Source organism: Gymnoscopelus braueri (assembly GCF_963280865.1).
Source record: "Gymnoscopelus braueri genome assembly, chromosome: 6".
Classification (NCBI taxonomy): domain Eukaryota; kingdom Metazoa; phylum Chordata; class Actinopteri; order Myctophiformes; family Myctophidae; genus Gymnoscopelus; species Gymnoscopelus braueri.
The window spans coordinates 54,026,672-54,043,934 of record NC_137607.1 but is presented as its reverse complement, the minus strand read 5'-3'; the positions used below and the strand labels follow the sequence as shown (position 1 = coordinate 54,043,934).

General features: G+C 43.0%; 2 protein-coding genes across 2 annotated transcripts; one reads left to right on the top strand and one right to left on the bottom strand.

Moving 5' to 3' along the window:
• Positions 1–235: 235 nt before the first annotated feature.
• On the bottom strand, positions 236–2,978 carry fam78bb (family with sequence similarity 78 member Bb; the record flags this gene model as incomplete). The annotated part of the gene is made up of 2 exons (XM_080430686.1): positions 2,710–2,978; positions 236–758 (listed from the first exon to the last, which is right to left on the bottom strand). Exons 1-2 carry the CDS (start codon positions 2,970–2,972, stop codon positions 236–238), a joined length of 786 nt encoding a protein of 261 aa, XP_080286812.1. The 5' UTR covers positions 2,973–2,978.
• Positions 2,979–7,510: 4,532 nt separating this feature from the next.
• On the top strand, positions 7,511–17,233 carry rex1bd (required for excision 1-B domain containing). Its single transcript, XM_080431413.1, has 5 exons — positions 7,511–7,640; positions 8,528–8,610; positions 9,450–9,654; positions 14,811–14,899; positions 16,777–17,233. Exons 1-5 carry the CDS (start codon positions 7,614–7,616, stop codon positions 16,847–16,849), a joined length of 477 nt encoding a protein of 158 aa, XP_080287539.1. The 5' UTR covers positions 7,511–7,613; the 3' UTR covers positions 16,850–17,233.
• Positions 17,234–17,263: the final 30 nt, after the last annotated feature.

Genomic DNA, 17,263 nt, shown 5'->3' with positions numbered 1-17,263 from the left:
TGTCTGCTGCATGTCTGTCTGTTTCCCTGTCTCTTTGTCAAAGTGGTCCATCATTATTTAGTCCTATTCTAGATGGCTCTTTGGGTAGTCCGGACCATTTTGAACATCTTGGTGTCTTCCGGCCCAGCTCTGAGAGCATACAAATGTAAGCAAATGGACCTGTACGGGTCCATTTGCCTACGTATGCACACTCTCAGATTAAAATGAACACAAACTATTTTACACAGACTACTGACTACTTGGGTGGTATGACAACTAGCGGAGGGCCTCTCCTCGGCCTCCACATCAGAACCTGGGCGTCATTGGCGTTGGGTCTCCCCATGGCGTTGGGAGGGACGGGCTCCATGCGAGTCAGTACCCGGGGCTGGTCCTGGTGAACGCGGCCTATCAACCGCGCCCTGGAGCCCAGGGGCATGGACGGATCCACCACCACGTCCACCCTCATCCTCCACTTGATGGTGTGGAGCAGGATCTTCTCCCTGGACGTGGTGTTGAGCGCCACGAGCCACGTGGTGAAGCTCTGGTCCCTCTTGATGCCCGTCAGCAACGGCGTGTTGGATTCGCTGACCGGCACGGCCCAGGTGACGCTGGGGTAGAAGTTGTCGTTCATGCTCACGGTGAAGCGCGACGGCTTGGACGTGGGGCCCACGATGGTGACCGTCTCGGTGGTGTTTCCGTACCAGGGGTAGCTCACGCCGTCCGAGTCGCTGATGGCCCTCACCAGGCCCTCCCGCAGCTCCGGCAGCTCCCAGCTCGACCTGAACCAGAGGATGAACACACAGGGAAGTGAAGACACTTTTTTTTTGCCACTGGACTGAATTGGAAACAGAAACGTTGTTTAATTTCACATATTTAAAAGGTGACATGAATTTTGCCTAGGGGGCCTGATACCTTGTAAATGTTGCAGCTATCTGAAGATTCAAACGTGTAAGGAGATAATGAGAAGCAACATTTCAGTGGTGTTTCCAAGATCCTGTTCCAAAGCCAGGCTTATGTTGCACAGACAGGATGGGGGCCAGGGGGGCGGGGGGGGGGGCTACTGTATATGTCAGTTCAGCGTGTCAGCAGTTATCATCATCATCTCTTATTGTCATCCGGATCCATCTGTCTTGTTGTTGTTGACACCCCCCCATATTCCACGCCTCCCTCACATCCCAAGCCCAGCAGGATTAAAACCCCCCTCACATATGCCTTCACCTCCTGACACAAACACCCCTAAGCTGCCTCGAGGCATCTTGTGTCTGTCTGTGTGTGTGTGTGTGTGTGTGTGTGTGTGTGTGTGTGTGTGTGTGTGTGTGTGTGTGTGTGTGTGTGTGTGTGTGTGTGTGTGTGTGTGTGTGTGTGTGTGTGTGTGTGTGTGTGTGTGTGTGTGTGTGTGTGTGTGTGTGTGTGTGTGTGTGTGTGTGTGTGTGTGTGTGTGTGTGTGTGTGTGTGTGTGTGTGTGTAAGTGTGTGTGTGTGTGTGTGTGTGTGTGTGTGTGTGTGTGTGTGTGTGTGTGTGTGTGTGTGTGTGTGTGTGTGTGTGTGTGTGTGTGTGTGTGTGAGTGTGTGTGTTTATTTGAATGTTTGTGCTCTCATGCCTGCATACAAATGACTTTGTGCACATCAGGATATATATATGCGTTTGCGTGTGTGTGTGCGTGTGCGTGTGCGTGTGCGTGTGCGTGTGCGTGTGCGTGTGCGTGTGCGTGCATGAGTGTACTTGTGCATGTTTCATGAATATGTTTGTACAGACAAGCATTCATGTTTGGTATTGAGTGTGTGTGTGTGTGTGTGTGTGTGTGTGTGTGTGTGTGTGTGTGTGTGTGTGTGTGTGTGTGTGTGTGTGTGTGTGTGTGTGTGTGTGTGTGTGTGTGTGTGTGTGTGTGTGTGTGTGTGTGTGTGTGTGTGTGTGTGAGAGAGCATGTCAGAGAGTGCGTGAGTGCTGGATGCATGTGTAGAGCAGTCTGGTGTCAGTGTGTTCATCTTGCTCACAGAGCCGTAGCTCTGTGAGCACAGAGAGCAGCAACACTGTGGTTTGGGCTCTGCTAATAGCAGCCTTTCTATTTAGGTGTCAAAGTCACAGGAACAGAATCTGGTGGTGGGCGTTTGAATGAAGCATATAGTTAACCTACTGGCTGCAATGCAACAGACTGTAAACATCAGACATGCACACACACAGCACACACATGCATGGGTGCAACCACGCACACACACGCGCACGCACACTACACACACACACACACACACACACACACACACACACACACACACACACACACACACACACACACACACACACACACACACACACACACACACACACACACACACACACACACACACACACACACACACACACACACACACACACACACACACACACACACACACACACACACACACACACACACTATACTTGGGGCGGCCATAGCTGAGTGGTTAGTGAGCCCGCCTAGGGAGCCAGAGGCCCTGGTGGCCCTGGTTGTTCGATTCCAGGCCACGCCAGCATATGTGTCGATGAAATGAAATTTGTCCCTGAGCAAGACTCTTAACCCCTAATTGCTCACAGGTTCTCATTGGAAACAAGACCGCAAGGACTTAATTGAACGACCTGTTAAAAAAAGGAATTATCCTTATCCTTCCACATGAACTACACATATACATATACACATACTACATCAGTGACATATAGCTACAGAGAAGATTGTGTTTTTTTTCTTCAACTTACATTCCAACGTCTCCATAGGTGTTGTAGAATTCCATGTGAGTGCACGCCTGGATCCAGCCCACCACCCAGGTCTCGTTACGGGCGATAGGGGGCATGATAATCCGAGCTGAAGCTTTGAAATAGGGGGTCTTGTATCTGAGCACTATGGGCGAGTTTTCCTCAATGATTGTCGGGCAGTGGTCTATGGTGGCGGAGAGATCACACACCACAATGTTTTCACGTTTAATGCGCGACTTACAGGCTATGCTCTGAATGCAGCCCATGGTTATGCAGGTATAGGTACTGGTCGGGTCAGGTAGTGGCCAAGTGGACCTAATATACCAATAGAGAACACTGCTGACTTGGACTAAAGTAGGCTAGTCAACATATCTAAGGCAAAAGTGAGCTCTACCTCTGCAGGCCCTGAATACAATTCACAATCACAACGATCGTTTGCTTGGATTGATGAGAACATACATTGGCTGGATGGATCTCCTCGGATCTCATATAGTACACCCTGTCCGTTTCAGTGTGACACTTCCCTCTTCCCTCCACCGGGCTCCAAGCGGGTCCAGCGGGCTCTGCTGCCTCCTGCCCGCCGCGCCTCCTCTGTTTGAATCCACGTGTCTGTTTGTTGCTGTCCTGTAACCTTTGATCCTCTTCTTTCTGCCCCGAGATGTCATGTCACAGACCGTGGGGACACCGGCGAACAGCGGGGCGCCGTGTGGGGGGGGACCTAGTGGTCGGGCGGTGTGATGCGGCACTACATGAGGAGCACCGTGGTGGAGGTGCTGCTGCTGCTGCTGGTGGTGGTGGTGGAGGAGGTGGTGTGGCAGGCTGTAGGCTCAACGGTCAAGCCTCTCCACGGGGGGGTAAACATGTCGAATGCACGCAAGAAAAAAAAAATCTGTGATGAAAAATAGCTTCCTCTCTTGCAGGGCAGAGTTGCAGGACAACGGCGATTCCTTAACGATCAGAACGAAGGGCTAATGACTGGCTCTACATGGCGCCTGCACGGCTTAATCGATTTAAAAAAAAAGGCTTACAAATCTAAGAAAAGATAGTATTGATAGTAATCTAGCGGTGTGTAGACTGTAGCATCATGCTGTCTGCAGCGCGGCATCCTCTTCTAATGATAGCTGTATGGGAGTGTCGCTGTCCAGTCTCCGTGGTGCTGAAGATGCTGAACAGACCAATGAACGGCAGAGGGACACTTACCGCGTGGGAGTGTCCCCACGTCCTCAACGTAAAGCCACAGGAGACAAGCCGTCATGCTAGAATGATGTCTTACTATCGCTATCATCTTATAGTCTATAGTGTGGTATCGCTTCAAACATGAGAACATGGTATTTCCATGATATTCCATTTTAATTGGTAAACACTTGAAGGTTTGTATTTAGAACTGAGTTTGACATTTGGTCGAATACTGTAAACCAGGGAGTCACTCACAAACGTCACCCAACTGTTTGTGTGGGCTCAGCTGTAATGCAATCAGTTAACACTTCTTAGAGTTCCTGGCCATTGTACTACACTATAGAGTCCAGGTTGGTATTGAGGTGAGAGTCACAACAGTCGTTCTGATAAACCTTTTGTTCCTTGGTTCAGAGGCGTCTACACCCTCTGTCTTGTCTTGATTATCAGGGCAAGTCTTTTGTCTTCATTTGAACTAATCAGAATACCCATTGTTCCTTCCTGGGCATCAGCCACAGACAGTAAATGTGTAGTGATGGTTATGTAGAAGCCAGGTCAAGATGACTGAGTAAACAGCTAAGATATATACACTTTGATTCTTCTTCTTTCTTGAGTCTGTGTAGTTAAAAGGACAAAGTCTGGATAACTGTGACCTGTGTTGTTAACAAAGAGGAGTGTCATTTGGAGAAAATATTCAGTCTTAAAGTAACTGCTGTCTTTGTTGACTCATTGTATTTCTAACTGCTGTTTACAATCAGGAATGTATAATGTGTGTGGACTTATTCTAAAGCTTAAAGGGATATTTCACTTTAAAAAAAACTTCTGGTCATTTTAGCATCTACTCAGGCCTTTGTGAGCCCCCCAGACAGTTTTTAAGTTGCTCGATTCAATATTTAGATATTTGATATTCATTTTATCAGACACGCCCCCTTCCTATACAAACCCATTGTAACTTCAAACTCCATTTTAACCATGTTAGATTCGTCGAAAACACCCGTCCTTGGTTCTGGTGACTCACCCTGCCCTCCTAATGCGTGAGGGGCCGTGTTTTTCCGATTAGTTTTTTCATTTATTTTATTTTATTTTTCTATTGTATTAAATTTTTTTCATTTTCCAAAAAGAATATTAAAAATAAATGAAAAAAGCCTGAGTAGACGATAAAATGACCAAACGTTTTTTTGAAAGTGAAATACCCCTTTAAGAGATGTTGAACAAGACTTATCAAACATTAATTAATTAATTAAATTATATTTTGAAATACTGTGTCTAAGTATGATTGATAACTTGTATTTGTCATATAGTAGTAAAGTGTTTTACCAGGATGTTGGCGGGGGGGGGGCTCGGTCACGAAACTCCAGTGTGTGTATGATTGGTGAACAGAGATTAGGGGTGGGCTTAACTACCTGTCCCCTCCCCTTGTGAGTAGGAGGTGAACCGTGTATAAAGTAATGTGCTTTTTGTGAATGTGTCAGTGTGCGTTGCTAATCCGGCCGCCAGGCAACCGCCATGGGTCGGGCTGAATAAAATATGCCTTGACTTCAAAACCTTGACTGGAACCTTTCTCCTTGAACCTCTCCCAGGAAACTAAGTATAGCCGCTCTTAGACCATAAAATATACTTCACTCAGGGCCGTAGGAAAGGGGAGGGATTCGTCCCCCGTGGGCTGCGGAGCTCCCTCGCATGGGCCGCGAACCGGTATTTGGGCCGCGAGGCCACGGGGAAAAAGAGGAGGAAAAAAAAGCCTCAAATGAGGCCGGCACTAGGACCCGCGGCCGCTGCCTGGAAGGGAGGGCTGCTGGCTGCTGGGCCCAGATCACGCTGTGTGAGCTGCTTGAAGGTGGAAGAGCGGCCCCACCCCCCCTCTCCAGTGGCGGAACGTCCGGGGAGGCCAGGGAGGCGGCCGCCTCCGGGCCCGCGACCCATTAGGGCCCGGGCCGTCAGATAATAAATCGGTACAATCAGGCAAAAATAGGAATTAAACAACATAACCCTAACCTAACCCTAAAACCGAAATAAAGTGACAAAAAGCCCCCCAAAAAGTGACCGAATCCGCCGAAAACCCGCAAAATTTTGCGGGATGTGCACCCACGCACGCGCGTGGGCCGGTACAAATATATCCCCCCCAACTGGGAATGGCTTCCTACGGCTCTGACTTCACTAGTCAATGGGGATTCGATATATTTGTTATAAACGTGCGCTAAGATATGCTTCCATCCCAATTAATGTTTAGAATATAGTAGTGTATCATCTATTATTACAGTAGGGTCGTTTACCTAAATATCCCAACATGACATGGACAAGGAGACTTGTTGCCTACACCAGTGGTTCTCAAACATTTTCATGTCAGCCCCCCCCATCTGAAAATATTTTGTGCCATCTGGCCTGGGACCCCATACAAGATTTGTGTTGTTGAGATGTTTAAAAAATAGACAATTCACTTTTTTGGAAAATGTTTTTGAAAATAGCAGATCTGCAAGCTTACGAGGAATACGAGCTCATCAAGCGTTGTGATCTTGTATAGACTACTTTCAAATAGACGATGTAGGCTACATTATATAGGGTTAAAGAGGTTAAACTGATTTTATGCTATATTATCACATTTTGCTGGGGGTCCCCGGACCCCACTTTGAGAACCACTGGCCTACACACTGTGTGCAATTTTGATCAGTTTCTCAAATCTTTTAATTTAGGACATGGACCCCCATACCCTCTCAGGGCATTTGAACACTAGTGTACAACAAATGACTATAATACACATGTGTGCACTCTCAGAGTTACAGACTCTATACTAAGGGTCCAATTGGTTTTTATCAATCTCAACTATCAGTCATTCAGCTGGGGACCCCCTGGAACCACCTCAAGGACTCCTGGCCCAGGAGTCCTTGAGGTGGTTCCAGGGGGTCCCCAGCTGAATGACTGGTCCGGGCCGGGACCCCCCAGGACTCCTGGGGGGTCCCGGCCCGGACCATACCTTGTTTAGAACCCCTCCTTGGTGGGCCAGCGGCAGTCTATACCGGTAGAATGTCTTACAGAATAAGGGTTCTCATATTAGTTAGGATGACCTACAGACTGATTTAAATTAAGCAAACAATAAAATGCAGGAAGTTGATTAAGCATCAATCTATCCCAAGGACGGACTGATGCTTTTGTTTTGCTAATCATTGCAAATGTATTGAAAGATATTATAGTATGATGAATTTTATTTTGAAAATCCACCGGAACCGTTGGCCCCAGGGTGGGAGGGGCCAGACCGGTCAGTGTTGCCATGTCCGCTTATTATAAGCGACTTTTTCTCTCTGTAAAGTCGCTTGTAAATATTGGTAGTTTGCGGGTTGCGTTTTTTTTGTGACTTGTTTCTAAAGTGTACTTGCTTATTTAGGCTTGCTTCCAAATGTTTCAATTATTATTAAAATTATAATTATTATAAATGTTTTGTGCCAGGGAGCATTTGTGTTGTAAGAATGTTTTTTTTTAAAAATCCACATTTTATTGCAAGAGATTTTGAAAAAAAAAAGCAGATGTACAAGCTTTAGCGGCTATTTTCAAATTGCCGATGTTTAAAATGCTCATGTGGCCTAAGTTGCTTCTTTTGGGCTTGTTTTCCTAGACCCTGTTGCTTAATTCTCTCTCTAAAACATGGCAACACTGCCGGCATACAGTGATAAAGCATTAAATGCGCTCACCATCATCACAACAATGTCAGTATCGTAAACAAACTTCACCGTTGAAGCTCAATGATAATATTCACAAACACCGCTATGGTATGTATGTAGTAGCCTATCTGACCTCATAGTTTACCTTATCTACTGTTTTAAGGCACCCGGCTATTAACATGTGCTAAGCTAAGCATGTGGCTAACTTGTTCATGTAAATAAAGATGACTTTGTCTGTGGTACTTTTAAAGTCTGTGTTTTCTTTTGCTGAACCCAGATTACAATGAATTGCCTCGTAACGTTGTAGGATTTTAGTGACCCTCTAATAACGTGCTATTACTTTACAAAGTAATAGTCAGTCATACTTGCTGTAGCCAGAATGGCTGGTTATGAGTTATGACTGTAACAGTGGTGGAAAAAGTACCCACATTTTTGCTTAAGTAAAAGTATCAATACTGCAATACTCTGTTACAAGTAAAAGTCCAGAATAAAACAATTACTTGAGTAAAAGTACCAAAGTATTTGCATCAAAATATACTTAAAGTACCTAAAGTAAAAGTACTCATCATGCAGAATGTCCCATTTCACAATTCACAAAGTAATACAATGTATAAAAATCTTTTGAAATTAGACGAAATCTATAGGGCTGAGTGGGCTATGTATGTTTTGTAATAATCAAAATCTACAAAGTAACTAAAGTTTTCAAATAATGTTAGTGGAGTAAAAGTATAACATTTGCCTCTGAGATATAGGTGGAGTAGGAGTAAAAGTATTGAAAATACTCAAGTAAAGTAAAATTGCCTCAGAATTGTACTTAACTACAGTACTTGATTAAATGTACTTAATTACTTGACACTACTGTTCTCCTTGTGTATGTTGCTCATACAAAGTAAAAGTCAGTCATACCGCATTCTAGCTGCTTAGGACCGTGTAATGATGTATAACCTTAATGTATGTATTGATTATCTTCATTGTTATCATCTTCATCTCATCAGGTACCTACAGACTCTAAAGCCTTGATCCAGAGGTTTTATGCCCTGCAAGCTGAACGTGTTGAAACCTACAGGCTCTTTGAGGAGTAAGTGACCAAAAGCTGAACATTAGAAACTCAGATGATTCTCATGTTATAATTTACTGCATGATGCAACTAATTGTATTCTGGATTTTGTGGACAGTGTTTCGTTCCAATTCAGATATCGTTGCTGTCGGGCAGAAACCTCTTATCTCCATATTGTTTCGTAAATTAACACTCAACTTGATCATACTTCAATGTCACTGTCACACAAATGTATCCAAAATAGGAAATCGATAGATTTGCTATTTTTGAATTTAAAGTAACCGTTTTGGACATAATGAGGTTTCCACCTGACAGAGATGATTTATTTTGGGGGAAAGAATTTTAAAAATATAGAAAATCTACAAGCTCACAGTGAAGAGCCTTTTTAGATTGGCTATTTTCTGTATTTTTGCGTGACACCCTACCCTACAACATAGTATAAAGTATGGTGTACTTGGTTAATCAGACTCATTTGTTCACTCGATTATGAAAGAAATCAACAAATACAAATTCTTTCACGTCTGTCTGTTGATATATATTTAAAAGATTAAAACTGCATCTCGATTATTCAATTAATTGAAAAAGGAATTGATATAATAATCGCTAATAAAACAATCGCTAGTTGCAGCCCTACATTTAGCTTTTTTAATAGCTCAATGTTGTTTCTGTCGTTAAATTACTCTTTTCCGTCCCAAACATATCGGCTGAAAAGGATGATGAGTACGTTATTATTTGGACACATAATCCTTTTGCCTTTTGATGGTGTGCAGATTCTCTTCTCCAATTTTCCCAGAAATGATAACCGGTGTTTCTACGGCGGTCCGTTGTTGTTAATGTGATGACTTTTAACTTTCTTCCAGAGGACATGAGGCCTACTTGAGGACGGGCCCCCACTATGACTTTGACCACTACAGACAGCTGGTCCACGAGATAACGCAGGCCTTCTGTGGCATCTCCAAAGAAGTGCTGGAGATCAAAGACAAGCTGCACCAAGACTTTGACAGGCCAGACCTCTCTGAGCACATTGACAAACTGCAGAGCAAAGAGAAGCAGAAGCTTGAGCTGGTAGGGAGAACATTGATATTGACTGTTTTTTGTGTTTTCGTTTGTGTTTTCATTTATGCACCGTGTTCAGACATTACGATCAATGAATATGATAACAGCTTTCACATTTGGTACAGGAAATGCCCAGCGTCTGTTTCTCAACGCGTGTGTAGGGACTCAAAAGTGGGACAGGGTTGCAAGTAAAGAACCACTATCTATTTATCTATCTATAAATGCACTGTGTGTGTGTGTGTGTGTGTGTGTGTGTGTGTGTGTGTGTGTGTGTGTGTGTGTGTGTGTGTGTGTGTGTGTGTGTGTGTGTGTGTGTGTGTGTGTGTGTGTGTGTGTGTGTGTGTGTGTGTGTGTGTGTGTGTGTGTGTGTGTGTGTGGTGCATAACTCGAAGACCATTTGGCCATTTTGCGTGTTTGTGTTATGCAGATCGGGAAGTTGGTCGTACCAGTTCTTGTCCAGAACCCAATTCTCCGTATCTGTTTGTCTGTCTATCTGTGTGTGTGTGTCCCTTTTATGCCTATACATGGAGATCCATGATGTCATCAATGTGACATCACAGACTGAGTTCCAAGTGCTACGATAATGGGTACGGCACTAAATACTCGGGTACAACAGGTTTTAAATAACCAGAGAGTTATGCGCTACCAACGGGCATCCGTTCTCTACGGGCATCGTTCCCAATGGACATCAACCTAGTAATTTTAATAGAGAAATGTTATGTTATGTTATTTAATGTACTGGACCTGTATTCTCCAGTCAGTGCAAAATGTACAGTATGTCCCTGTGTGAAAATGGTCGGCCAGCCCACCCATGACCGAAAAGTGCATTATAAAACAAAGTGCCAGACGCCAGAGGATTTTAAAGGAAAAGGCCAGTGTCGTTTTTTTGTTATTGTCAACATAGCCTATAAAAACGGTTAAAACAAGTCACAGTTTGCTCCGCATAATATATCATTGTAATTAACACAGGCATTTTACTTCCACCTTCCAACAACTTTATATAGTGACAGTGAGTAATATTACTGAATATAATATGAACTGAACTGTATCTGTAGCATCCTAACATACTTCATGTATTTGTGGCATTCTTATGCTTTCTTTCTCAGATAGTGTAGAGCAGGGGTCTTCAACGTTTTCAGCCTAAGGACCCCCTAGCTGAGAGAGAGGTGAAGCAGGGACCCCCTCTATATTGTATAAAATTTTGTTTCAGATAAACTTTTGCTGCTCATTTATTCCCTCTACACCAGGGCTACTCAACTTAAGATGGCTCAGGGGCCACTCAGCAAAATACCAAAAGTCCAAGGGGCCGCAAGCTAAAAATGACGGTCCTATTTTGGATTTTTCGATTTTGTAACACACACTACGCATTGTTATTGTTATAAGAAAATGTACATTTTGACATCATATTCTTTTCACTGTACCTGTTGTATGGCAAGGTTAGGGTTGCCAACTCCCAGAGATTGAAATAAGGGACACCTACCCTGGGCGCGCGGCAAAGCCGCGCGGCCGGAAAAAAATGGGGGTCAAAAAAAACAAAATGCATAGAAAACTATGCATTATACCTGTAACAATTGATGTTTGTTTTTGAAAAAAAAATTAGCAACCCATATATTTGAACGGAAATTTATATTCTTATCCTGTGCTTTTTTTTTTTTGGTTTGACCATGAGGGGCCGCCAAGACGCTGCGTTGGGGCCGCATGCGGCCCGCGGGCCGCGGGTTGAGTAGCGCTGCTCTCCACCTATAACTCTTTGCCAAAAATAGCCGATCTACAATCTTGTAGATCTGCTATTTTTGGCTAAAGTTGGGATGCTGGGATGCTAAGAAAAGGGATGCTAGGGTTCAAATGGTTAATGTAAAAAAATAATCGTATCACGCAAAGATTTGGCGGACCCCCTGTAGTAACTCTAAGGACCCCCTAGGGGTCCCGTACGTCCTGTTGAAGACCCCTGGTGTAGAGAGAGAAGGAATCCAAGGCAGAGACACATTTGGAGTCTGATAAGAACGGGTCCATGCACTCACAAGGAGCATATGGTCTGTGTGCACCAATAGACTGAGCCACTAGGCACCCATCCTTATCGTTTAAGAACCACTGTCTCACATACGATAGCCATTGGTGAAACATTCCATAGGCTATGTTGAAGAGCAGTGAATCTGCTACCAGCTCAGACACCTGTCCTGTTTTACTGTTGACATGGGTTGTAAATACAACCAATAAATCTCATGCATTTTTGCTGACTACTAGATACAGCCTGGCGGTAGATGTCCACCAAATGATGTTTAACCATTTAAACCAGGGGTCTTCAACGTTTCCAACCCAAGGACCCCCCTCTCTGAGAGAGAGATGAAGCAGGGACCCCAACTATATATTGCATAAAATTGCGTTGCAGATTGAAGCTTTTTTTATAGATGTTGGATTCATGTTAATGTGTATTTTCAGACATTTATAACCACTTAAACCGTCAATACTTAGTACATTTTCACTCTGTACTTAGTCTGCTCTTCTTCCCCCTCTCTTTGCCGAAAATAGCCGATTTACACTTGTAAATCGGCTATTTTCGGCTAAAGTTGTCCTTAGAATAGGGATGCTAGGATTCAAGTTCAAATGTAAAAAAACGAAGTTCCTATCACACAATGATTTGGTGGATCCCCTGTAGTACCTCTGAGGACCCCCTAGGGGTCCCGGACCTCCTGTTGAAGACCCCTGATTTAAACCCTATATACTTCGTCTCTGTATGAATCTCTTTACCGAAAATAGACAATCTACAGGCTCACAAAGTGTCTTGTAGCGACGTGTTGTGAGCTTTGCAACCCTATCATAACCCTATTCCAAGATCAAGCTTTTCCCCTGTGGTGCTAAACCCAAGATTCAGGGATCCAAAGGCCCAAAAGCTCAAAATATATTGAACCTGACATGGCATGATATACTTTACTTTTTGTTTGTGTTTTGTATTATGCAGCCTTTAATTTTTTTTTACCGTAAAATGTGAACAAGATTCCCTCTCTTAGAGTCCTCAGTGGGTTGTGTGTAGGCTGTCAATAAATGCTTCCCAGATATACAGAACACATGTGTGGACAACACGAGTTAAGAAATACACTCACACAACCTTTCCAAATGATTTATAGCCATTTTATTCAAAACCCTTTGTATTCTTTCCATTCGTTTTTATCTTTACTTCAACAGTAATCAACTTTGCCCCGAGATAGGACATCAGCCAAATATGTCATTCTATTCAGCAAACATTTTTGTCGCTCAACAGTAAAAAAAAAAAAGATTACAAATCAAAGACGGCTACGCAAGCTGCGTGACCACACTATGATACATTCAGCCATGTTTGCCCAACACTGGGAAGCATTTGCCAGATGGTTGATCATTGAAGAGAAGGACCTGGAGTGCATATCTGTGCTTACCATCAATGTCCAGCTACTGGATGCCCCGTCAGAAAAGGATCAAAGGATCAAGAAGTTCACTGTACATCAAACCGAATGCTGTTTAAATGGTGTCTGGACAGACATGGCACATGAGAAAACCTACAACCCTGATGCCAAGACAGAACTCTTCACTGGCATCAGTCAGCAGCCATGGAGAAATACTTGCAAGCTCTTCCAGTTCTGACAGCACTTTTCAGAGCAGTCAAAAGGTTATGGTAACCTGGATGTGGATGACACCAAACACTGTGAAGACTCCCAAGAGCCAAGGAACAAAGGAGGCAGAAAGTGTAAGGAAAATAATAACATATGTCATCAACAAGCAGATGTTCAATCCACTCACATGTGAAGAACGGAAAGTGATTAACTTTTCAACAGGCCACAAATCTACATCTGCAGACTGTAATACACTCTGCATCTGCAAAGTGTATTTCTTAACTTGGTGTTCACACATGTGTTCTGTGTATCTGGGGAGCATTTATTGACAGCCTACACAACGTGCAAACAAAACGTATAGCATACCCATCGCATGTCAGGTTCAACCCATTTTCTTGAGCTTTTGGTCCTGTGGATCCCCGACTATTAACTTCAAAAAGCAGGCAGAGATAATAATAATAATAACAATACATTTTATTTGTAACACACTTTATTTTTGAAACAAATCTCAAAGTGCTACAGTACATGTTAAAAACAAAAAAGCAAAAACAAATAATAATAATAAAACGGTCTAAGGTCTAGAAGGAGATAGAAGAACCCTCATTACACATGGGTTTATTTGTCCACGTCAAGGTGAATAAACAGCACTTTTTAAAGTGAGTGTGACCCTACATCTTTTGTGTATTTAGCGATTCTACAAATTCTTGTTCATTTCATTGTGGAGTTATTGTTCACACCAATGTTAATGTCTGGTATACTTACTCAAGTCAACCACAAGGAGGCAGAATTCATGTAGAAAACAAAGAAAAGTGTGTTCCTGTGTTGGAATTTTATGGTAAATTTGTCAGTGGAATGTTGAGAGTACTCCAGATAATAATGTAGAGTTCAAGGTCATTCTAATATATTTTATTTATACGCCACTAGAATGCCAAGAGTGTATTAACAGAGTAACGTTTTTTTTGTTTTATTGTGCAGCTCAGGGTATCATTTTACCAAAAGGTATCAGATCCTCACATAATATTATGGGAATTAACGCTGTGATGCTTTTACAAGTAACGCCATGTCAAGTCAGCCATTTGTGAACAGCGGCATCTATTACGCCCTCTCTTCATGGTCAGCCTGTTCGAGTCAGACTGGTGCTAAAATGTTATGACTCTGGCTCCACACAAACCGCATGTCCTATGAGTGTGAATATCATGCCTGAGAGCATTCTCTTCTCACTCTTAAAACCAGATTTATACTTCGTTTTTATACTTCGTGCTGGCTTCGCGCGCGGAAAATAGCCGCTCTACATGCTCACAACGCGTAGCATCGCAACACGTTGTGAGATAATTTATCCTTGACGTACGACACTGCCGTACAACGGGAGTATAAATGAAGCGTAACCCTTTTCAAAAAGGCTTGCATACAGTATGTATCCTTTCTAACAATAACAATAAAAAGAAATACATCTCTGGCAAATTTCCGGCAGCATTGCAATGTAACCGGCGTAATTCATCCCGGCGTCATCTTTCTCTAAGCCCAACATACTACATTGATGAATGGTTTGCATATGTCTGATGTGACGGGCCTTGTCCACAGACAGCCAAGCTGCAGCTGGCCAGGCAGAGGGCCCAGGATCACCCAGAAGACGAAGGCTGTCAGGAGAAGATTCAAGAGATCAAGCACGAGTAAGAGCAGCTTTTACAGCTCCTTCCTTTTACTACTTTAGCTCCCCGTTGACCCCTACCTACACTATCTCTGTCAATGTGATGCTGCCAGTGCCTGCTGGCATATATAGGAAAACATTTGAAACATGTGCGTGTTACACTTAACACTACACCCAACATTCAGCTTTACCTAAAATCCTGTTAATTTAACTTTTTTTACGTTCTCAGAGCTGCATATTCAGAAATATTTTATTCAATAGTCCACAGGACTTTGTGTTTATCCTTAGCCTTAAAGGGATAGTTCACCCCCAAAAATACTTTTTTTTCCTATCGATTAGTCACCCCATGGAGACTTGAATTCATGGATATGCCTTAGTTTCTGTCGCATTCCTAAGCCAATCATTTGATGACCGGCAGCGGTTCCGGTAGGAGACACAAAGAGTCGCCTTTGTGTCTCCTACCGGTCCGCTAGTCATCAAATTATTGGCTTAGGAATGCGACAGAAACAAAAGAATATCCATGGATTCAAGTCTCCATGGGGTGACTAATCGAAAGAAGATTTTTTTTGGGTGAGCTATCCCTTTTAATGTCGTTTTTTTATACGAGTCAATATAACTAGCACATCTGCAGTGGTTGGATGCGATCTCCCTCATTTCGTATTGAAACATTTTGACCGTATTTGTTAGTGTTAACACTAGTGGTATTGCCTGGAGCTCAAAGCACTAATATCCAGTGGTGGAAAAAGTACTCAAATGTTTTACTTAAGTAAAAGTATCAATACTGCAATGTAGAAGTACTCTGTAACAAATAAAAGTCGGGAATTAAAAATGTACTTGATTAAAAGTACACAAGTATTGTCATCAAAATATACTTAAAGTACCAAAAGTAAAAGTACAAAAATGTTTGAAAATAGCAGATCTACAAGCTCGTAGAGCTTGTAGATCTGCTATTTTCAAATAGCCTAGGTATAAAATAGGGCTAAAGTGGTTAATGTACGTTTTATAATGTAATCATTTATATCTGCAAAGTAACTAGTAACTAAAGTTTTCAAATAATTGTAGTGGAGTAAAAGTACAATATTTGCCTCTGAGATGTAGTGGAGTAGAAGTAAAAGTACTGGAAATTGGAAATACTTAAGTAAAGTACAAATACCTCAAAATTGTACTTAAGTAAATGTACTTAGTTACTGTACACCACTGCTAATATCTCCCCCTGCCCAAGCCGGCGTTCCGTCTTATAGCTCACTGGTAGAACTGTTGTCTGCCGCACGGGAGACCTGCAGGGTTCAAATCCAGGAAAGGAAATAAATCCTATGGATTGCAGATTTAACACCGAGGACTTTACTGTGCAGCTTGGGTTTCTGCACAGAACAAGAATGCCTTGTTTAGGAAGCTCTCTGAGAATGTCCTCGCTTCCAAGAGAAAGAATTGCACCATAAATTGCACCACAGTGAGTTGATATGGTGTTTTACACGTCTTGGTAAGGCAGTCCACAAACCCATCTTTCCATTATGTCATCTCTGTCGGGTGGAAACCTCATATGTCCAAAACACTTACTTTTTCAGGATTCAAATTCAAAAATCGCAAAAGCAACAAGCTCAAAAAGAAGCTCAAAAAGAGCTTGTAGATCTGCTACTTTTTGATACTTTTGTGTGACGCTGTGGTATGATCAAGTAGGGCGTTAATTTACGAAAAAAACCCAAAAAGTTAGAATATAGAGACACAAGGTTTCTGCCCAACAGCAACGATATGTTTTGGGGGGTTGGTTTTGAAACAAACACTCTGTTTACTCTTCAGTCTCAGATGCATATTTACAGAACAGTGTGTTCTAAATAACTAAACTTTACTCCTCTCTTCTGTTGTCTCTCTGTCTCTCTGTCTCTCTCTCTCTCTCTCTAGCATCATAAAGAACAAGGAGTCTCTGAGTGAGATCATGCAGGACTTTAAGTACGACTCTGAGGAGTGTGATTGACAAGGCGATTCCCGGGAGGCCCCTTTGGCCCGCTCCTTCGGACCACCAGGCAGGGATTGATCGGCGGCACTGATTGATCGACTGCTGAGGACAGCTCCCACCTTGGACTCATCGGTTGCACTTATCGATCCCTGCCTGCCTGGCCCCGCCTCTCTTTCTCAATACCGCAGTCTCAAACCCAACCCAGGAGGAGGGCATCTCGGATGCAAGCCGTGTACATGCATGGCACGCAGAGCGTGGCTCATCGAAAAGTTAGGTTTCTGGTGTTGTGGTATTTGTAAATATTATGAAATATTACATAAAATGTAAAAGAATTCTCTGAGTTCAAGCCGATTTTTATATGTCTGATAATTGTTTTTTTTAAACAATAAAAAAACATTCCAAGACAAATCATGTTCATTCACTGTTCTATAC